The 23,300-nt window shown below is 45.7% G+C and overlaps 1 protein-coding gene across 1 annotated transcript in view; it reads left to right on the forward strand.

Annotated features, from left to right (window-relative positions):
• Positions 1 to 19,805, forward strand: part of LOC125620815 (cyclic nucleotide-gated channel beta-1-like) — a 33,844-nt gene extending 14,039 nt beyond the window's left edge. The window contains exons 8-13 of the mRNA XM_075118228.1: positions 2,629 to 2,710; positions 9,749 to 9,791; positions 11,302 to 11,455; positions 11,864 to 11,939; positions 14,075 to 14,111; positions 17,849 to 19,805. Of these exons, the coding sequence (XP_074974329.1) occupies positions 2,629 to 2,710; positions 9,749 to 9,791; positions 11,302 to 11,455; positions 11,864 to 11,939; positions 14,075 to 14,111; positions 17,849 to 17,865 (409 nt within the window). The 3' untranslated portion in view covers positions 17,866 to 19,805. The remainder of the gene's footprint in view (positions 1 to 2,628; positions 2,711 to 9,748; positions 9,792 to 11,301; positions 11,456 to 11,863; positions 11,940 to 14,074; positions 14,112 to 17,848) is intronic.
• Positions 19,806 to 23,300: the final 3,495 nt, after the last annotated feature.

A 23,300-nucleotide genomic window follows, 5' to 3' on the forward strand; every position in this document is an offset into this window, starting at 1 on the left:
GTGTAATTCTTTTCTTACACTGCTGGTCCTGGGCTGCAGGATCGATGTAGCTCTGCATTTTGCTCGGTGAATGCAATGAGGTACAAGTAAAGTACAGAGCCCTGGGACAGGCAGGGTGCCATTGGAGAACCAATAACAGCCTCATCCTGGAGGAGGCAAAAGCAATGCTCAGTATTTCTCTTTAGTTTGATTAGCAGAGAGGGAGAGACGGGTGCCCTACACGGCCCATATATTTTCATTAAAAAGTATGGCTCAGATGTCCTCAGAGACACCTAAGGCAGCGAGGCACTTAAGCCCCATTCAACAGGAGGGCACCCAAGTCCCTCAGGCTACTTAGCAGATGGCAGCCCATCGCACTTCTGATCCTTCCAGCTCCCGGTGAGTTTAATTTGGCAGCGCAGAGAAGTTTAGTGATTTGCTCAAGATCATACAACCTTTGTTCAAGATCTGTCAGTAGCAGGGCTGTCTGATTCCCTGGTGTGGACCCTTGATCTAATTTTGGAGGGTTTATAAGGTTGGGTAAAATATAATCTGTCTACTATGTCTGCTCATAGAAATAATAATGGAAGCAGTATTGAAGTGGTAACTGCAAGCAGGAGAGCACACGTAACTGGGTTCCTAGGCTTTGTTAGAATAAAAAGGCCCGGTGTAAAAAGCTTGATTTTAGTCAACCACAGGCTGAATTTTAAGTGAAGTTAATGCAGGTCTGAGGACTGAACCCTAGGTCATGAATGATACCTTCTTATTAGATGTAGCAAACAAGTGACCACAGAAGCACAGGTACACCATAAGTTGCCCAAGTAAGAGGATGTTTGGGGGATTTTCTGCAATGTCTTGTACCATAGTAACTAGGCAGTTAAACCACAGTGATGCAGATGGTCTATTAAGAAATGGATTGACTCATATTGCTTAGGTCAGTGATTGGAAGTATAATTATGGACACCCAGATTATCACATATGGATAATAGGCAGGTGTTAACTTTATTATAGTCACAGAAGAGCATCGAAAAGGGTTCTGTTTCTCAATGGTTACATAAAGAATGGGTATAAAAGACGTGACTTAGTTCCCTAAATTCTGGGTGCATTGGATTCTTGAGATGGTGTAAACTAAATCAGTACCAACGCTCTGATGTGCTCCACTGACTGGTCCTCCTAGCTTTGTTTCTAATGTCTCCAAAGGTTGTAAGTATGCACAATGCAAGCCTGTATGTATGAACAATGTAGGAAACACTTCACTGTAGTTATCTGATTCATATACTTATGTATATAAATTTTTCTGTGATTTCAATAATTGTCTATATTAGCTAAATCTCATCGCGTTGCTGGGTGCTTCACCAGTTTCATCTTTTTAATTAACGCTAAGTAGCCACCTGAATAAAGAACCTGCTGTTTGTGACAAGTGCATGTTGCACCCCAATAAGCAATTTTATAATTGCAATAATCAGTCAGGCTACACTGGACAACACTCTCTCCAAGCTTAAAGACGCTTTTCTAAATCGCAACCAAACTCCAGCACACTTGGCTCTGCAGAACTGGATTGGAAATTTTATGAGAACAGGTTTTTGCATAGTGTTTTGGTACTTCCCCTTCTAGTATAACTCAAATTTGGGAAGCACAGAGATGCAGACGATGATGAAGCTGAGTGCATGTGTGCGAATTGCAGGGACAGGCTTGGACGTTTTGATTTTGCATGAGGTCTTTTGATGGGGCTTATTTTACAAAGTCGGCTTGCCTGTCACTAGTATTTCTGATGGCTCTGGTTGGGATTTATTGGTAGACTCGTGTGAGAATTCTGCTTTCTTCCCACTCTGAGCTCTACCCTGTCTCAGGTAATTCATCTGAGCCTCATTCACCCTTCTGTCTGTCATGTCAATTTCACTCTTACTCTATGTATAAACCTGCACTTAAGGCTCTGTTGTTATATTGATCCCCAGCTAGTCTCTATACGTGTATAACACTGATAGGGATTTAGGGCCTCTTGCTTGGGGATACGTGGCCTGGAAAGCAATGGAACAGCTGAGTTCTGGTGTGGGGAGGTCTGACCAGATGATCTAATCTTGCCAAGGGTGGCTCTGGGGTTCTCTCTGCCTGCTGCAAAGAATTGCTGCATTGTGACTGCCTCTGTTAATGGGGTGAAATTCTCTCGCCTCTGATGTGCAGAATGATCTAATGGCCCCTTCTTGCCTTAAACTCTATGAATCCATGTAGCCGTGCAGGAAAAGGGGTGATTTGGGGGTGAACCATGGCTGACCATTGGTATGACCATTGGTCCTGTGAACTATGGAGATCTGCTGGCCAAAACACCCACAGAGAAGGGATATAGAGGTTGGCAGATGGCAGTACCACCGGGAGGAGAGTGCCTTGTGGAGATGCTTTGGGTCTCTCTTCTGTGCCCCAACTCTGGATTTGAGAGGGGAGGGGAGAGATTCTGTCCTTTCCCCAGCCTCTGCAAAAATCCTGATTGTTTAGGCTTTCCACAGCAGCTGAGGCTGCTTGGCCCTTCGCGGTCGAGAGCAATCTTCTAGGGCCCAGAGGAGAGAGCAGGAGAGGAGAGGGGAATGGATCTGCTCCAGCTCTAGTGAGGGTAGAAGGAGAACTGTCCTAACGGTGGGTGATCTGTCTCTGCAGGACTGGCAGCAGGGTGATTAGCTGGCTGGTGCAGGGATTTGGGAAAATGATCCCGCAGCCGGAAAACATGAACAAGCTTGAGGTGAGTGCAGCAAAGACAAAGAAGAGACATTGTCACGGCAGCACAAGAGAAACACCAATACATCTCATGAGCGCACACATCCCAATGTGTAATGACGAGCCCTACTTTTCCATAGGCTTACAGGTGTACACACACACATACACACACGCAATGGCTCCCCTCACCCCTTCTTCCCCACAGGTCCCTGCAGGATGGTCAATAGCCCCCTCCTTGTCTGAGATTACTGAAACACAGAGGAGGAAGATGGAAGGACTAGGGACTACCATTGTCTGAGGCCCCTTGTAATTACAGGAGTTTGCCCACCTGATCTTAATGAACATTCTATGCTCAGTGACAAGCAAGGAAGGCCCTGGCCATATGGCCATGGGGAAAATTGCTTCCCAGTGCCAGATTTGATGCAGGCAAAACTCCCCAGGGGAGCAGAAATCCGTGTTAAGCATCTGCTCCATGCACTCATCTGGCTGCTGTTGTTATTTTTTCTGGAATCCCCACAAGGTGGAATCTACCAGCACCTATGCAGAATTCCAAACACTGATCAACCTCAGAAGAAAAGAATGCCAGCATTGTCGATTTCTCCTGTAACTACTTAGTTCAAATAGATCTTTATTCCAGCCTGTGTGATCCTTTTTGGGTACTTATGCACTATAATAAGACAATATGATCTGTATAGCCTCCTGTTCTCCAGACCGTATAGCATTGGTCCCCAAACTTTTGAGGGTTGCGCCCCCCCTTACCCCTGTTCATGCCCCCCTGTCTCCCTCGGAGCTGGGCCAGGAGAAGGGCTGCGGCTTGGGTGGGGGAACATGCCCCACAGTTTGGGGTCCTCTGCTGTATAGGCTCAAGCATCAGCCTATGTTGTGATAGAAAGACCCCGATAATGATGACAATAATACCTAGCACGTCACATCAGAAGATCTCAAAGCACTTTACAAAGAAGGGCAGCATCATTACCCCGTTTTGCATATGGGGAAACTGAGGCACCGATAGATGACGTGAGTAGACCAAGGTCACCCAGCAGGCCAGTGGCAGAGCCAGAAATAGCATGCAGGCTCCTGCTTCCCAGTCTTGTGCTCTATCTGCTAGGCCATTAATGTTGATATTTTGATCAGTTTAGTGACTTCTTTGTATGGTCTCCAGAATTTGTAAAGTTACTTCAAATAATTTTCTTGAGACCCCCACCCCTTCTTTGTTGTTTTAAGACATTGGGATAACAGGAACTGCTCAACTTGTAGCATGGGACAGCTCCCTGTATCGCTCTGCCAGACCACTGTGTCATCAAGAGACGATGTATTCCGTGCATAGTAGCCCGTGCACACACAGACACGTACACAAGTCCTCTGACCCTCAGGAGTGATGGTATCCTCTCGACCTCAAGCACACTCCACCCTCAGCTTTCCCACGGCGACTCTTTCTTAATACCATGATTTTGCAATTTGGGGAAAGCGGCTTTCTAGAGGGGTTGTTACTGATTGACCCATCTTTTTCTAAATCGTTACCTTAATTTCATGCTACTGAAAAGTGAGGTCTGGGAAACATGCCTTGCAAGCGGACACTTATGGAGTTCAAGCTAGTTAGTTTTCAAAGAGAAGGTTAAGAAGCGTCTCGATTTCAGTTTGTACATGGGGAAAAGGCATCTGATATTAGGGGGACCTTTGAATTAGTAGGCAAAAGAATAGCCAGATCCACTGGCTGGAAATGAAGTTAGAAAAATTCAAACTGGAAATCATAGCATCATAGAATCATAGAATCTCAGGGTTGGAAGGGAGCTCAGGAGGTCATCTAGTCCAACCCCCTGCTCAAAGCAGGACCAATCCCAACTAAATCATCCCAGCCAGGGCTTTGTCAAGCCTGATCTTAAAAACCTAAAAGGAAGGAGATTCCACCACCTCCATAGGTGACCCATTCCAGTGCTTCACCACCCTCCTAGTGAAATGGTGTTTCCTAATATCCAACCTAAATCTCCCCCACTGCAACTTGAGACCATTACTCTTCGTTCTGTCATCTGCTACCACTGAGAACAGTCTAGATCCATCCTCTTGGGAACCCCCCTTCAGGTAGTTGAAAGCAGCTATCAAATCCCCCCTCATTCTTCTCTTCTGCAGACTAAACAATCCCAGTTCCCTCAGCCTCTCCTCATAAGTCATGTGTTCCAATCCCCTAATCATTTTTGTTGCCCTCTGCTGGATGCTTTCCAATTTTTTCACATCCTTCTTGTCGTGTGGGGCCCAAAACTGGACACAGTACTCCAGATGAGGCCTCACCAGTGTCGAATAGAGGGGAACGATCACGTCCCTCAATCTGCTGGCAATGCCCCTACTTATACATCCCAAAATGCCTTTGGCCTTCTTGGCAACAAGGGCACACTGTTGACTCATATCCAGCTTCTCATCCACTGTAACCCCTAGGTCCTTTTCTGCAGAACTGCTGCCTAGCCATTTGGTCCCTAGTCTGTAGCGGTACATGGGATTCTTCCGTCCTAAGTGCAGGACTCTGCACTTGTCCTTGTTGAACCTCATCAGATTTCTTTTGGCCCAATCCTCTAATTTGTCTAGGGCCCTTGGTATTCTATCCCTACCCTCCAGCGTATCTACCTCTCCTCCCAGTTTAGTGTCATCTGCAAACTTGCTGAGGGTGCAATCCACACCATCCTCCAGATCATTTATGAAGATATTGCAGAAAACCGGCTCCAGGACTGACCCTTGGGGCACTCCGCTAGATACTGGCTGCCAACGAGACATGGAGCCATTGATCGCTACCCGTTGAGTCTGACAATCTAGCCAGCTTTCTTTCCACCTTATAGTCCATTCATCCAGCCCACACTTCTTTAACTTGCTGGCAAGAATACTGTGGGAGACCATGTCAAAAGCTTTGCTAATCTATCTATTATTCTATGATTCTATGAGTGATACAACTTTTTAACAGAGGGGATAATTAACCATTGGGACTGCTAGACATGGTATGTGTCACAATGCACCATTGCTTGGAGCCCTTAAATCCAGACTGGATCTTATTCTGAAAGATGCTGCAGCTTGGCTACAAGTTATTGGGCTCAACAGTGTTCACTTAGCAATAGGGCAGTGCAATTCCCTGTACTGCCGGAATGGCTGGATGGAATTTTCTGGTCTGTATTCTGCAGGAACTCAGACAAGAGGATCTTAGTGGCCCCTTCTGGCCTTCTGTGCAAAATCTCCATTTAACAGCACTGGAGACTGGAGTCCTCTGCTTGTCTCCAGAACAGTGCAACATAAGTAGCAGATATGCATGTCTCCAATCCTGAAGCCAAGGGACTGCTTCTAGGGGAGAGAGGGCAATTCAGTCTTTGGAGCTCATTCAGTCTGTGATCTTTCTGTTGAAACTGTCAAGAAAGGGGGCATTGGAGAGACAAGGTGGGTGAGGGAATATCTTTTATTGGACCAACTTCTGCTTTCAAGCTTACACAGAGATCTTCTTCAGATCTGGGAAATGTACTCAGAGCTTCACAGCTAAATACAAGGTGGAACAGATTGTTTAGCACAAGGAGTTAACACTACAAGAAGGATGTGGAAAAATTGGAAAGAGTCCAGAGGAGGGCAACAAAAATGATTAGGGGGCTGGAGCACATGACTTATGAGGAGAGGCTGAGGGAACTGGGATTGTTTAGTCTGCAGAAGAGAAGAATGAGGGGGGATTTGATAGCTGCTTTCAACTATCTGAAAGGGGGTTCCAAAGAGGATGGATCTAGACTGTTCTCAGTGGTAGCAGATGACAGAACAAGGAGTAATGGTCTCAAGTTGCAGTGGGGAAGATTTAGGTTGGATATTAGGAAAAACTTTTTCACTAGGAGGGTGGTGAAACACTGGAATGCGTTACCTAGGGAGGTGGTGGAATCTCCTTCCTTTGAGGTTTTTAAGATCAGGTTTGACAAAGCCCTGGCTGGGATGATTTAGTTGGGATTGGTCCTGCTTTGAGCAGGGGGTTGGACTAGATGACCTCCTGAGGTCCCTTCCAACCCTGAGATTCTTTGATTCTATGAACACATTTCAAGGGACCACTCACAGTGAAGTGGCCCATTAACACCCCTCCAGTCATAGTCACCATCAAGGCTATAACAATGCTGCGGACAAGAAAGGGGCCAGTTAGTACCACCTGTGATATGGACGCTTTTCCCCTAGCACTAGACGGTGCCCCCCAGCCCATTTCGTATGAGCCTCCAGACAGCTGTCAGGTGATCCTGGCTTCCAGTTCCTATTGATTTGGTCCATATGTGAACTCGTGAACTAGGGGTGAAAATCTCCATTAGCAACTCCCCGTGTCACTCCAGCCTCCATTTTGCTAATTTTCAGAATTGCTGGAGCAAGCATATTATTCGCCTTGCCTGGAGTGCCCTATACGTCGGGTGAAGGATGAGCTCTTAAAATAAAGATTCCATTCCACCTGTCTCTAGAAATGAAAAATGAGAAGGTAAATACAGTAAACACAAGACGCAACAGCAGGATTGTCTCATACGTACTGGTTTCCATGAGGAATCTATGGGGCTTAATACACATACTTTGACTTTTTAACGGCTCAGACACTGTAAACGTTGTTACGGCTGTTTATGGGCTGGTCCTCACTAGAAAATTAGGTCATATAAGAACATGAGCTTGAGGAAGCATGTTAACTAACACAATAGTAAAACAATTTTCAGTCCGTGCAGACAGAGACAAGTTGTGTTTAACATTGTGTCAGCTGGTTGTGGTTAGCCCTCGGTTCTAGCAAGTGTTACTCACAATGTTAGGTTCCAAAGAAAGGTTCCAAAGAAAGGACCTAGGGGTGACAGTGGACGAGAAGCTGGATATGAGTCAGCAGTGTGCCCTTGTTGCCAAGAAGGCCAATGGCATTTTGGGATGTATAAGTAGGGGCATAGCGAGCAGATCGAGGGACGTGATCGTTCCCCTCTATTCGACATTGGTGAGGCCTCATCTGGAGTACTGTGTCCAGTTTTGGGCCCCACACTTCAAGAAGGATGTGGATAAATTGGAGAGAGTCCAGTGAAGGGCAACAAAAATGATTAGGGGTCTAGAACACATGAGTTATGAGGAGAGGCTGAGGGAGCTGGGATTGTTTAGCCTGCAGAAGAGAAGAATGAGGGGGGATTTGATAGCTGCTTTCAACTACCTGAAAGGGGGTTCCAAAGAGGATGGCTCTAGACTGTTCTCAATGGTAGCAGATGACAGAACGAGGAGTAATGGTCTCAAGCTGCAGTGGGGGAGGTTTAGATTGGATATTAGGAAAAACTTTTTCACTAAGAGGGTGGTGAAACACTGGAATGCGTTACCTAGGGAGGTGGTAGAATCTCCTTCCTTAGAGGTTTTTAAGGTCAGGCTTGACAAAGCCCTGGCTGGGATGATTTAACTGGGAATTGGTCCTGCTTCGAGCAGGGGGTTGGACTAGATGACCTTCTGGGGTCCCTTCCAACCCTTATATTCTATGATTCTATGTTAAGTATCGTGATTCCTGTAACCTGGACTACTTAACGGTGTTTAACATTCTGTTTGTTAGCACAACTCCTCAAGGGCATGGTTTGACATGACTTAATTTTCTAGTGAAGACTATTCCATATGGAAATTTTCCTCCACAACCTACTTGTTTTCCAGTTTTACAAATTAAACAGTAAAGCTCTGCATTAAAAGAGCACCTAGCATCTGACCCATACTGATGAAGGCTGGGACATTCGGAGTTAAACAATCCCCAGCAAGCTAAAGGCAGCAGAAGACTTAAGTGTGGTGATACAGTGTGGTTTGTACAGGGACACACTGTCCTGCAAACCACTTTGTTCTTGGGTAATGTGCGGTCAGTTAAGGTCAGTGACTGTTGCAGTTCTGACTTTCCAGTAATAATGTCTGTAATGATATTCTTAAATACCCAAGCAGTGGAAATCATCTGGGCTAATTCTGAATGGAGCTGTACCTCAAGAAGAGATCTCTTGCGAAGAAAACGAACCCATTTTTCTTTGATACTTTATCTGATCCACCTGGGGGTATTTTCCTGCTTGTTTTTATGCCTGCCCAGCCGATCCAGGACCAAACATTGACCTGACAGGAGAGGAGAAAAAATTATTTTCAACATACACACAAGCTTGAGGATCAAAAATAAACAGATTTCTATTGACAGGCAGGATTCTCTTGCGGAAGCATCTTTAGCCCAAGCAGGGTATGTTAACTTAAGAGTGAGCAAGAAGCACTGCCCTTTAGGTCAGGTCAGTGAAAGATCAAAGGGAAAAGCGTGCTCCTGATTTCCCTGTGCTCGCTCTATCTAGACACAAACCCCTCGGGAGGGAAACCTGATGATCTTCTATTGAGAGCATCTAGAAAAGAAAACAAACAACGTTTTATTTTATACCCGAGTAGGTGACAGCCTGATTCTGCTTTCAGTTACATGAGTGTATGTAGGAATCACTCCCCTGAAATCATTACCTGGGTGTAAAACCTGAATCGCTCCACTGAAATCATTACATGAAATGAATTACATGGGTATAAACCCTGTGTGAGATCAGAATCGGCCCTGTGAATCTTGACTGAAATATTCCTACTGGTGCCACCACCAATTCCCCTAGTGTAGACAGGACCATGAAGTCTAAGCTTAGCTCTCAAGTATGCACAAAGTTTCGTTTTGATTGCTCCTTGGGATCTGCAGGGTGTTACAGTCTTCAGGGGCTGTTTTTTAAAATTTAAAATCAATTAACAAAAAAAGATAGTGAAGATACGTTTTGCCAACATTTATTTCCCCCAGAGGGGTATTGATACTGGGAGGGGTAACATGGCAAAGTAGAACTGAGCTGTCAGATAAGCCAGAGTTGTACATTTGCCTGGGAAGCAGCAGGAGCCAAGGAAATCACTCCTTCATTTCTGTTCATTTTATAAATGCTGGTTACTGTTTTTCTGCCGGGCATCTCTGCTGTCAGGCCAAGGCATGCAAAAACGAACGCAGATGGGAGGCAGAGGTGTTGCGATTAGCTGCATTGTCACTTTAATTCAGATGTCGGCATGTCAGTGTATTCCATATGTGTTTGTATGACAGGATGTAAAGGAGAGGAAATCTGAAGAGGCAGCTGTAAAAGAAGGTGAGTGATTTTTGCTGGGGTGAATGGGGTGCCCGACTGTAGAAGTTTCAGGAATGGAAACTTCATAGTCTGCTATAGCCAAGTCTCTTTCCAAGATCTTACTGCACTGGTTTCCCTCGGTATCCTGCTTTCATAGCCTTGGAGTTGCAGGCAGTGAAAGGAAGTAGATTACTTGTACTTGTGCTGTCTAGGGACTAGTGCTGTCAAAACCGGGTGCATATGGCAATCCTAGGGCAGTACACATCCGAGAACTCATGGGAAATTTGTACTGACACACTGAGTTAGTAATCTTCCTAGTTCTCGAAGAAATCCTGTACTGATACGTTGGCAGCAGAGCGAAGGCATCTGGGGCATTCTTTGCTATAAATGTTTATAAAACTAGATTAAAGGGCCGGTTTCAGAGGAACAGCCATGTTAGTCTGTATTCGCAAAAAGAAAAGGAGTACTTGTGGCACCTTAGAGACTAACCAATTTATTTGAGCATGAGCTTTCGTGAGCTACAGCTCACTTCATCAGATGCATACCGTGGAAACTGCAGCAGACTTTATATACACACAGAGAATATGAAACAATACCTCCTCCCACCCCACTGTCCTGCTGGTAATAGCTTATCTAAAGTGATCAACAGGTGGGCCATTTCCAGCACAAATCCAGGTTTTCTCACCCTCCACCCCCCCACACAAATTCACTCTCCTGCTGGTGCTAGCCCATCCAAAGTGACAACTCTTTACATAATCAAGTCGGGCTATTTCCTGCATAGATCCAGGTTTTCTCACATCCCCCCCACCCCCATACACACAGTGCCCCACAGCACCTCAGTTTTCATTTCACCTTCTGAAACATCCCCTTGTGTGCTTTAAAATGTTGATGCCATTTAGACTCTGAGCTGTATTCATTTTTGAGCACAAACCACACCATGTGGTGCTGGTTAGTTTCAGAGACCAATGACTGAAAATACAGAATGAAGCTTCCCCTCCGTCCGTTCTTCTCCTGCTGCTGATGGCTTTAACAGGGTTTAGAGTTCAAAATGCTGGTGATCATTTGGGATGAGGCAGCTACGTGACGGAGAGCGGTGCTGATACTGATGTTTTGGTTGTCAGATTGTAAGCGCCTCAGCACAGCGACTGCCTTTAAGTCCTGGGTTTGTCCAGTGGCTAGCACAGCAGGGCCCTAATCCGTGATTTGGGCCCCAGGTGCCACTACAATACAAATCAACGAGCAGGTGGCAGCTCTGACAAGTCCTACAGCATGAAGCTCTCCCCTGTGCAGCGGGCTGGCACACGCTGTGGGTGCAATATCTAAATCCCACTTACGCCCTCAAAATGGACCTTGTTCTGACCTTGGGCTGGGTGCTGAGCTGCGGTAGACGGATGTGGCTCCAGTGATGTTCATTGGTTCTGGCCTTCTGCACAAGGGTGGATTTCACCTACATGGCTTAAGCCTCAAAGGCCTTCACTGTTTACAATGAAACTCACGATGTCGCTTCTCTCTCGCTGTGAACAATCCCAAGCAGAAAGGAAAGTAAGTAAGACCAGGACAGCACTAAAGGGAAGCTCTCAAGCAAGTCACAGCGTATCGGGAACCTCACAGCGGGCATCTACAGACAGCCTGGTGGGACTCGGGACATCTCTCTTTCCTCAGACGCTGGGGGGCGACGGTGGCAGGTAGTGCAGCGTGAATCCTTCTGAAATGTTCCACTGTCGCCTTGGGATGGTCCTTGGTGTCTTACGTATTTGGGTTCCCGAACACTTTGATCCGCTGGCCCTTTCCATTGCTGCCCCGTGTGCATCCCCCCCGTGTTTGCCTGGTGGAACTTTCATTCTAATGGCGGGAACCCAAGAACATGCCGAGTGCGTCTAGCCACCTCTGGCACCTTGTCACTGGTTGATTGATTGAATTAATTGGTGCAGAGCAGTACGCAGAGGGTGGACACAGATATAGGGTAAATTCGCTTCTTGCATTATGGGCCCTTTGTGGTGCTAAATCTGCCCTGGCTCAAGCTGCATGCAAACCCCCCCGATGAAGAAAGCAAGGGCTGTAACAGGAGTTTAACAGGAGTTTCTGACTGGCAGGGTGTTCAAGTGGTTTGTTCAGGGAATGGAGAAGGTGATTCCACAGCCTCTGGCCAGAGTGAAGCAAGATGCTCAGGTACGTGGTTACGGTGGGGATGATAAAGAGACTAAACTAATGATAGGGGGTCAGTGGGGCTCTCCCATGATGATGCGTTAACATTGGGCTGGCCAGGTGGGGTCTCTTCTGCACAAAGTCGCATCAATACCCATGAAGGTAAAATACTGTGGTAGGATGTCGTAGAAGTTAGGCTAATTCTATCACCACTAGCAACATTCAGATGTGCAGTGTGACATTTCACACCATGGTCACCTGCAGGGATCAGGAGGAAATATTCCCACACCCCCATGCACAGTGTTTCCAAACTGTGTATGATAGCTCGGTTTTCCCTTCCTTTCTCTAGAACCTCAGGTGTTGGTCTCTGCGGAAGGAAAATTGCTGAACTAGCTAGACCGATGCTCTGAGTTGGTCTGACAGCTCCTCTCATGTTCCCATATCACCAGCACTTGAAAGGTCTGATCCTGCTCCCACTGAAATCAATGAAGCTCAAATATAAAGTAAGGAAGAACTTACAGGGACTGAAAATGAAGTTCCTCCTTTCATTGCTTCAGATCCAAAGAACCAACCAGGCCAGCCCTGGAAGTTCTTCCTCCAAGCAAGCCAAGTAGCCCATGGATGTTCCAGTGGCAGTGACTGGGTTAAAAAAAACAAACCCAACCCATTTTTACTACTCCGATTGATTGGATTCCGTTAGATATAAGCCATGGGCTGGTCAGCACAGCAACGTTCATCCGTACTTTGCGACATCTAGTAATCCCCACCCCACGTCCTCTTTCCAAGCTCCGACATCTTCAGCAGGGCTCTCCTCTATTCTGCTGACTTGCTGTGAAAGGGCCACATGTTCAGTCTGTTCTGGGAGGTTCCCCACAGGTATTTCCCAGGTTTCCTGTAGCACCCCGTGCTCTCCAGCTCAGATGTGCCTTGCAGGGCTTCATGCTATTTTTGTTAATATTTAAATACATTGTACAACAAAGTTGCACAAAACCCAAATCCTCCAGGATACCCTTCGAGCTGCGTTATGCTCACCATTGTGTGAGTTTAGAGGGACAATATCTCCCAGAGCTCCAGGGAACACAGCTCCTGCTGGTTCAGCCTGTACTCTCCTGGAGATCCCAGCAGCTCTGACGCCAGTGCAGAGGGCACGTGGAACCATAGTACACGCTGGTGTAACCGTGAGCAGCATTTGGCCTAATATTTGTTTTCCATTTTGGTCCAAGAAAGCTAGAGGCTGCCACCTGATGTTCTGTGCCTGGATCTGAGCAGAGTGGACGAAAGATTTCATGCTTCTGTCATTGCTCTGACCCCCTTACCCTCCCCAGCCAGACCTCTCAGTCAGCCGGGGAAGAGCCATCCCACGTTTTTTGCTTAGCCCTTAGTGCCTTAAAAGAGATCCCCATGCAGCGTTGTTTGCCTTGATAAATTGGGCTGATTTTTAAGAATGGTGCTGTAGTCGTTGATCTAAATCTGGCAATGCTGGCTGTCCTCTGCCTTAGAGGAGGAAGACCTGTTAAGGGACTAGTCCTGGAGACTGCAGCAAAACCTGCGTGGTTAAGCTATCTGTGCCAATACTTAGCAATCTTGCCCAGACCAAGCAGTGAGCAAGCCGTAATAACAAAATGTACAAATTGTGGGCCGAGGACTTTCAGTTGCTCCACAGCAACCTCACCGAGAGAAGAATTTGGCCCTCTCTTGTCAAGTATCGGAATAACTCACTTTGCCCGACATTGAAATGGAGTCACCTTTGGGGTGAGACGACAGCTGTTTAACAGCACACAGCTGTAGTATAGAGAAGTTTAACGAGGAGAGAGAAAAATACTGTATCTAATGGAAATTGCCTGGGGAATTTAGATAGGTAGAATGGACACATTTGGCCAGGACGCTGGGGTTGACCCTGACAGTCTTACAAAAAGTGCAATGGTATTTTTAACAGCCACAGATAGGACCTTGGTTTTATATTTCATGCAAAAGGCTTTTAACAGCACAGCATCACTTGCTGGGGTACTGGTTCGGGTTTGACTCAAAAGAGAAGGGTGCCATCTACTGAATTGCCAGAGAGGAAGAGTGTTAACACCGAGAGAGAAAGCAAGAGAGAGGCTATAGTCAAAAATAGTTAACAATAATTAATATTTTACTGTTTCCTTTTTTCTTCGTAGGCTGCAGAAGTTGGAACCTTGTGCCCAGTGGAAGAGAGTAAGTAACCAATTCCTCTCGTTACACAGTTTCAGTTGACAAGTATTATTGGCCTTTATTGATAAAACCTGATTCAGAAAGAAGGGCTGCAGCTTCGGTATAGAGACATCCCCGGGTAGGTCTGGGGTGGGTTCCACGCTGCAGAGGTTCTGAAAGTATTTAGAGAAGCTGTGGGAACAATATTGTTAAAATGTCAATGTTGCATTTTTGAGATGGTTTTGACCTGCAGTACATTCGCGGTAAATTTCAATCTGTGCAGAGTAGATTTGGGATGCTTGTTTGATTCTCAGAGCCTTTTCTTTGGTCTGGATCTCGGTGTGAAAGACAGTCCTATTCTGGGGGTAAATTCTCCAAATATGAAGAACATCCCAAACTGGGGAGTGAGTCTGTCACTGTCAGATGATCTTTAAACAGAATTTATATGAGACACTTTGAGGTGCACCCTTGGGCAATGCCAGAGGACATTTTGCCGACCTTTGGAGGTGGTTGGAATTTGGAACAAATATACATTCTAAACCCCTCCAAAGCTTCCTTTTTACGTTAACATGTGAGCTTAGACCTGATGCTCTACGGCATGTCCTTGGGGCTTGAGGGGTCTAGAAGGAAAATCCCTCTGCATGGGTATGGCGAAAGTAACTCTTGCAACAGGTGACACATTTGGGCCCCTGGTGAGACAGACAGGCAAGGCACTTTGCCCCAGCTACTACCCTCTCCCACCGTTGAATAGCACAGCACGACTTTGTAGTTAAAAAATGAGATGATATCTACCTTGGCTAAGTACAGCTCATCCTGCATCATGAAACCGTGCTATGATGTTGTGTGATAATGTCAGCTATATGTTACATGGCAAAACTGAAGGCCGGCATACAGGAAAATGCGACACTGTTGTCATAGTTGATTAGTTGTCATCATTGACAGTTTGGTTGTTGTTTTTTTTTTTAAACTCGCTTCCATGCAATGTGTTAGGATGTTTCCCCAAACTGGGAATTTGGAGTAATAAGGCAGGAGTTGGGTCCCCTCCCCTCCCCTCCATGAAATCTGGATTTTTCTGCCCAATTTAGTGTTGGAATGTATGACTTTTGTAGCTCTTATATTCAGCAAGTGAAACAGGGTATGCAAGTAGTAGCAGGATGTATTTGTTAGGTGGAATATATAGCTATCATTATCTCGACTTCACTTAAACGTCAGAGGATTTTGCGGGACTCCTGAGAGTGTTTTTCTTTGTGGGCTTTTATAGAAATCTCTATTCTAGGCTTTCCTGAAACAGGACATAAAATCATTAAAATAAAAGCATTCAAGGTTGAATGATGTCATCTGCTTGTATTACTTGAGAATTCTTCTCCGGCTCTTTGGGGAGTTGGATGGGCAGGTTTCAAAGATGCACTGCACAACAGACCAGGAGGTGAAAGGGCTTGAGGATACCCCACAGGGAGGAATAGCCAAGTGTTCCTTCCTGGGTTCCAAGAGGTTTTTTTGCATTTGGGTGGTGGCAGTGTTTACCAAGCCAAGGTCAGAAAGAAGCTGTAACGCTGGGAGTTTAATAGAAGCCTAGAGTGGCCAGTATTAATTTTTAAAATCCTTGCAGGCCCCCACTTCCTGCACTTGAGGTGCCAGAGTGGGGATTCAGCCTTGACAATCACAAAGCTTATAATCTACTGAGTGTGTTCATCCTATTTGTATGAATGTATCATTCTTGTATCTGAAACTAGGAATATGAAGCATAACTCTGAGGTCCTATTGTAATTATGCAAAGTGTGGGCCATTAATGGTGGTTTAGTATCTTGTATCCCATCGACTCGAACAATTGGCTGTAGATGGCTCTGTTTACTTGTAAGCCTTTCGGTATACATGTGTGTCAGCGAGTGGGTAATGAAGTCTCACAGGACATGTGAACATGTCACATGATACTGGAATCCATCTTAAACCTGGTGCTTTTCCATTTAGAAGGGAACCCAGAGAGAGACAAAGGATTCCCGCCTTGTGCCAAAGCTATAAAAGGGGGTGGAACAGAACAAAGGGGGCTGCCAGTCATGAGAAATCCCCTAGTTACCACCTGATCTGGGAACTAACAAGGATTGTACCAGGGGAAAGGATTGGGCCCAGACTAGGAAGGAGTCTAGTCTGTGAAAGAAGCTTATTGGAACATCTCTGAGGGTGAGATTTACCTGTATGCAGTTTCTTAATGTATTAGGCTTAGACTTGTGTGTTTTGTTTTATTTTGCTTGGTAACTTACTTTGTTCTATCTGTTATTACTTGGAACCACTTAAATCCTACTTTTTATACTTAATAAAATCACTTTTGTTTATTATTTGACCCAGAGTAAGTGATTAATACTTGGGGGAGCAAACAGCTGTGCATATCTCTCCATCAGTGTTATAGAGGGCGGACAATTTATGAGTTTACCCTGTATAAGCTTTATACAGAGTAAAATAGATTTGTTTGGGGTTTGGATCCCATTGGGAGCTGGGTGACTTGGTTGCTGGAGACAGGAGTACTTGCTGAGCTGTTTTCAGTTAAGTCTGCAGCTTTGGGGGCTTGGTTCAGACCCTGGGTCTGTGTTGCAGCTGGCTAGCATGTCAGGCTCAACAAGACAGGGATCTGAAGTCCCAAACTGGCAGAGAAAACAGGCTCAGAGGTAATCTCAGCACATCAGGTGACAGTCCCAAGGGGGTCTCTGTGACCGAACCTGTCACACTTACTTTCAGGGCGAATTTCACAAGGCTGATACTCCACTTAAGTCCCTCTGAAGCCCTATTTTAAGTGGGATTTAAGTGGAGTAGCAGCCCTATGCTAGCTGTGTGCATAGGGTAGAATTTCACCCTCCATGCATGACTGGTGTTGTCAGATGTTTGGCTGCGTGCGTGTTCTCCTGGGTGTTCTCCTGTGTGCTGTCCCAGCTCTGCGCAGACAGCTGCCACAGCAGACCTTAAGGGAACCACCCAATACATTCACAGACTTGGTTCGTAGCGAAGACACTTGGTCAGGTTCATTGCTGATGAAGCATGGTGCTAATGCCCTGGCTCAGTGGTTACAGGTACACTAACACATGTATGCCCGTGACAATGGACCGGGTCAGTTAGTGGCGGGACTTTCCACTATCCCCTAGGCCAGACAAAGACACTTCCTCTGAGGTACATCTTTTTACAGCAATACAAAAGTTACATATCATCCTTGACATATTAGGGTGCCAACCTCTAACGTATTAGGGCGCCACCCATTGCCTTGTACCTGTAGGTGCAATCAAAACACCTCTATTCATGATGCTGTCATCCTGACCTTATCCTTAAGATGGGTCAGCATGTTCCTGTTATCTTTGGGAAATGTGTTTATCGGGGTGTTCTGGTACCACCTTTCTGGAATGTGCTTGCATGAGTGTTTTGTGCCTAGCACCTCTTAGGAACATATGTTTTTGCAATATCAACCCTATGCTTGCCGAATTCTGTGAGCAGGGCCTGCCTCTTGCTCACAACTTAACTTTGCTTCATATCAGCAAGGTTTTAAATACCTTAGCCCAGGCCTCAGGCCTCATACCAGGCATCTAATATAAGGCCTTATGTTTCAGGCCCTCTTCTTACTACAACTGGTTTAAGTGAAATCTCTGATTTGGTGTGTTGTGGCATTTTAAATCGTTTTATGCGACAAATGCAGGCAGTGACTGGATAGAATGACTGATCTGCTCCCAATCCAAACAGCCAGCACCTTTATTAATGTAATCCTTCTTCTCCTTTTGTTTCAGGGGGGGAAGGGGCTTAGGGCCTCTGAAACAAATGGAAAATGAAGACCTTGGAGAACCGCCCCCGTCACAGGACTTAGACATGTGACTGACTGCCTCTTTGATGAAGGGGAGAGGAGGTTCTTCCTTTCCTTTTCTGCTCCTAGAGACAATCTGACTCTGATCACCTCCAATACTCATTCTTTTACTGCTTTCACTTGGTATCTGTGAAACTCAGAGGTGGAGCTGTGGGCACTTCAGAACGTGGCTGGGAGTAATGGCCGTGAGGCTGTACAAATACTGCATGTGAGCATTGAAATATATCCCTCATTCACCCTTCCAAAAAGAGAGCTTCTTATTTTTCCCTCTTCCCGTCACTTCTGAAACCACAAAATGTTTTTAAAAGCCACGACATACCAAATATTTCACCCTGAGAACGCCAGCTGCAACCTGCTCACTTCTTTGAATTGAGTTCTCTTTTACAAAGACTTAGCTTGATTCAATAATTGCTTTTAACTTCTCACTGGAGACTTGTATTCTCTCTCTTCCACTACAGGGCTGTTCTGCTTTTAGCATGTGGGGGTGGTGGGGTCTGACCCAGAATAGCAAATGTTGTCAGGTGAAATTCATGGCACATAGAATCATAGAAGATTGGGGTTGGAAGAAACCTCAGGAGGTCATCTAGTCCAACCCCCTGTTCAAAGCAGGACCAACCCCAACTAAATCATCCCAGCCAGGGCTTTGTCAAGCCAGGCCTTAAAAACCTCGAAGGATGGAGATTCCACCACCTTCCTAGGTAATGCATTCCAGGGCTTCACCACTCAGTGAAATAGTGTTTCCTAATATCCAACCTAGACCTCCCCCACTGTAACTGGAGACCCTTGCTCCTTGTTCTGTCATTTGCCACCACTGAGAACAGCCAAGCTCCATCCTCTTTGGAGTCCCCTTCAGGTGGTTGAAGGCTGCTATCAAATCCCCCCTCACTCTTCTCTTCTGCAGACTAAACAAACCCAGTTCCCTCAGCCTCTCCTCGTAAGTCATGTGCCCCACCCCCTAATAATTTTTGTTGCCCTCCGCGGGTCTCTCTCCAATTTGTCCACATCCTTTCTGTAGTGGGAGGCCCAAAACTAGATGCAATACTCCAGATGTGGCCTCCCCAGTGCTGAATAGAGGGGAATAATCACTTCCCTCGATCTACTGGCAACGCTCCTACTAATGCAGCCCAATATGCCGTTAGCCTTCTTGGCAACGAGGGCACACTGCTGACTCATATCCAGCTTCTCATCCACTGTAATCCCCAGGTCCTTTTCTAGAGAACTGCTGCTTAGCCAGTTGGTCCCTAGCCTGTAGCCGTGCATGGGATTCTTTTGTCTTAGGCCTGGTGCTGGCCCTCTTCACAAGGGTGAACTTAATTCAGCCTGAGTAATTGCTGACTTTTCCCTAGACAATGTCACTTTTCAGATCTAGTGTGTTGAAAAATGTCAGGGTGACTCCCTAGCAATGAAATTATTCCAAGAGGGGCCATTGTATGAAAATCTCCAGTATGCCCCCACAACGCATTCTGGGCTGGCCTGTCAAAAACCATCGGATGCCTCCTTTTCATGCCAACCTGTTGTTCCCCACTAGTTTCCTTTACAAGATAGGCAGCCTTAACGAGGAGTTACTGTCCACACAACCAAAATAACATATCCTAGCTGTGTTTTTATAATGTGCCCATCTGGTAGCTGAGTGCTCTGTGTTGCCCTATTTTCATATACTCTAAAAACAAGAGCCGAGATTAGTAGAAAAGTGTCTTTCTTCTTCTTTGTGTTTTTGTAATTGTATTTCTGTAAAAAAATTAGATAAAGAGAAAGTGAAATGTGTGGTGTTAGCATGATGTCCTGTAGTGTATTCCTGAGTGCACATGTGATGGAATAAAAATGGATCATAACTGTCCTTTTTCTATCTTTCTGTATTTTTTAATTTGATGCATACTTTCTTATTAAACTCATCATAGGCTCCATGTGTTTTGTGGCCAAGAGTTGTTGAATCGAGTTGTTAGTGAGACCCCATAATTACTGTGTACTAAATGGTCTGGGTAGCGTTATCTCCTCTTCTTCATTTTCTCGCATGCATCTAAGATATGAATGGACAGCGGGGCCTGACCCAATGCTTGCTGAAGATAATGGAAAGAATCTCATTGACTGCACTGGGCTTTGGATCAGATCTGTACTCTGAGCTTTTCTCAGGAAGTTGGCCTGCTGGCCTTTCTGGATGCATGGCATGACATGACATATAGATTGATAGAACGTATGGCCAGAAGGGACCATTAGATTGTCTAGTATTATTTCCCTGCAGTGTTGGCAAATGACTAGGATGTGGAGGGTAGTTCCTGTGTGCAGTGTATAATGCCATAGGGCAGGGTTAATTCAAACTTGGGGATAACTCTGACTTCAGCAGGTACTGCAGCAGAAGGGTTACATGTGGAGGTGCACTGGCCCAGAAACACTTCCTGGAGGCATTCTGCTTGCTGAGAACACAGGCAGGCAGAAGGAGTCTGGAGGTACTGGACTAGGACTTGAACCAGGCAGGTGTCCTAGGAGCACAGGGTGTGATCCCACAAGCCCCAGCCCCAGCTTGTAAACCAGAGTGGAAGGGAAGGGGGCCATGTCCCCCCACTGGGGTGAATTTCACCCAGCATGTATAAGGAGGGGATTCTGGCTGCTGTTTGTAGTAGAGTGCAAGTGACCAAGAGCTCTCTGGGTTTTTCGCAGGAGTGGGTGGGTGAAATTCTGTGGCCTGCGTTGTGCAGGAGGTCAGACTAGATGATCATAATGGTCCCTTCTGACCTAAATATCTATGAATCTATGGGTCTTTCCCCACCATTGCATATTTTTGCAAGAACGATCAGATCATGGCCCAGAGATAGATGGGCCAGATCCTCAACTGGTGCAAATCAGTCTCGCTCCAACAAAGTCAACAGATCTGTACCAATTTACACCCGTTGAAGACCTGACCCAATAGCTGGCATATGAGTACAGAGAAAGCCATTTTTTATAGGCAGGACTGATTCTTATTTTGGCCTATCCACACGCATTACGGAACCCCTGAACTTCTTCCTTAGGGAAAACTGCACAAAAGTAATGTCTATCACAGCTCCAGTAGGACTGAAAATGATTCAAATCCTGAGCTACATTTCCGGAGTTCTGGCATATTTGAATACTTCTCTGTTTACTGATATTTATACAGTTCTACATTCCACATGTAAAAATATGGTGTGGATAGATGCTTATAAAACCGGCTACCTTCACTTCACCACTTCCTCCACCATTCCCATTTCAGTCTGTATCCTCCCTGAGGGGCAGGTGGATCTTGTGATGGAAGAGGTAGATACTAACTGGGATAACGAAGACAGAGAAGAAGTGATGCACTGGGACAACGAGGCCGAATTTACAGTGTATGCTCCTCCCAGCCACTCCCGGAGAGAGGAAATTCAGGAAGAAGAAAAGAGGTAGGAAGAGAAGGTTGATATTGGAAGGGGCTGTTGTATCATAAAGAACGAAGTACTCCACTGTTGAGTGTTATGAAGGTTGAATATCATCCATATGTGTCTGTTCTTTCATTGTAGCCATACAATATGTTGGGTGAGTTAGTTGGCAGATGGTAATTTACACAAGACTACAGAAGTGATAAGCACTGCAAACCTCCAAAAGTTACTAAAACAAGCAATTGACTTTCCTTTGGATTTCACTGGGATTTGTATCATAGGAAATGCCAGATGGGATCAGACCAGTTGTTCAGCTAGTCTGGCATCCTGCCTCTGACAGGGTCCAATAGTAGCTGCTTCAGAAGAAGGTGCAACAAACCCTGTAGTAGGCAGTTATGAGATAACCTACCCCGGGGAAAGTTTCTTCCTAACCTCTAATAGTTAGAGGTTGGCTTATGCCCTGAAGCTTGAGGGTTTAGATCCCTTCCAAAAGGCTTGTTTAAAACAATAATTACTGTTAAAACTGGGAATTCTTGGCCCCTTCTCCATATAATTCATCTAATCTCTTCCAAAAAAACCTGTTGTGTGGGGTCTGATCTTGTATCATTGAAGTCATTGGCAGTTTTGTCATTGATTTCAGTGGGAGCAGCATCAGACCCTTATGCTATAGTGTAACTAAAGATTTATGTACCTGATCTTTTCCTGAGTCTTGTGGGAGACGCCAGCTTACAGATTTGAAACCTCTGCTGGAAAGACTGGATTGTTAGAATTCAATCACCTACCGTCTTCAGTGTGGTGGGCATCTGAAAGATAGTCAATAGTATAGGCCAGCCTAAAACGCTTCCATAGAGGCTGCAGTGCACTGTGAAAGCATCTCTGAGTTCAATAACAGCATTTGCAGGTGGTGAGAAAATTGTAAGTATTTGCAAGTGCTGAATTTCAGGTTTTCAGGAAAACATCATTGCAAGAGTAGAAAATCCCAGTGGGAAGTAGCCCCATGTGGCTAGAGATTCAGTACATGGAAAAGGAATTTCCAAGAATAAATACATTTGTAATTATTTCAAATTATAGCCCGTATTGCACAAGAATCAAAGGAAATCCATCCTTGTACGTAGTGTGATTTAATGCTGCAGCTTCATGGAATCAGGCAGGCTCTGCATCCTCTAATGGAGGAAGAGGGAGAAAGGGTAGTTTTTTTCTTATCCTATGGGGCAAGGGAGGTTTCACGAAGGAAAAGCAAAATCAGAGGCTGTTGGTGGAATCCTGCTGGTTTAATTTCATTCTGTACATCAAACTAACATAGTAATGTCGGGGGCCTGGAGAAGGAAATCTGGATGAAGCTAGGAAAAGAAGGAGCAGCACATGTGATACATGGCCCTGCATAGCCATAGAAAATTGGTCACTTTGAATAAAAAACTGGGCCTGGAATGGGATATCAACAAGTACTACACTAGGCTATCCACAGGGAAGAGAAGTTGGGATTTATAGAATATCAGAGCTGGAAGGGACCTAAGGAGGTCATCTAGTCCAACCCCCTGTTCAAAGCAGGACCAATCCCCAATTTTGGCCCAGAACCCTAAATGGCCCCCTCAAGGATTGAACTCACAACCCTGGACTTAGCAGGCCAATGCTCAAAGCACTGAGCTATGAGCCTGGCTGGCCAACAGATGTCAGCATAGCCACACACACAAACAGAAGAGGGGTTAACTTTTCTACATTGCCTTCAAACAAGTGGCTAAAACATGATTCAGCGAGGTGGTTCAGCAGCTTGCTTTTTGGGGGATGGGAGTCTCTGTATCTCTTCAGAGGCCTGCTGGCTAACTCAGTCCGCACTCCTCTGGGAGAGCGTATGCCAGAATGGAAGCTGGGATCCCCTTTAACAGTGCGCTGAATGCATCCCCGCCCTGAACGAACTCTGACCGATGAGCCACCGAGTCCACTGTCTTGCTGACAGTAGCCAGTAACAGGTGCTTGAGAGGAAGGTGTAAAACCCCCATAATGAGTCCTGGT

Source organism: Caretta caretta, chromosome 12 (assembly GCF_965140235.1).
Source record: "Caretta caretta isolate rCarCar2 chromosome 12, rCarCar1.hap1, whole genome shotgun sequence".
Lineage (NCBI taxonomy): Eukaryota > Metazoa > Chordata > Testudines > Cheloniidae > Caretta > Caretta caretta.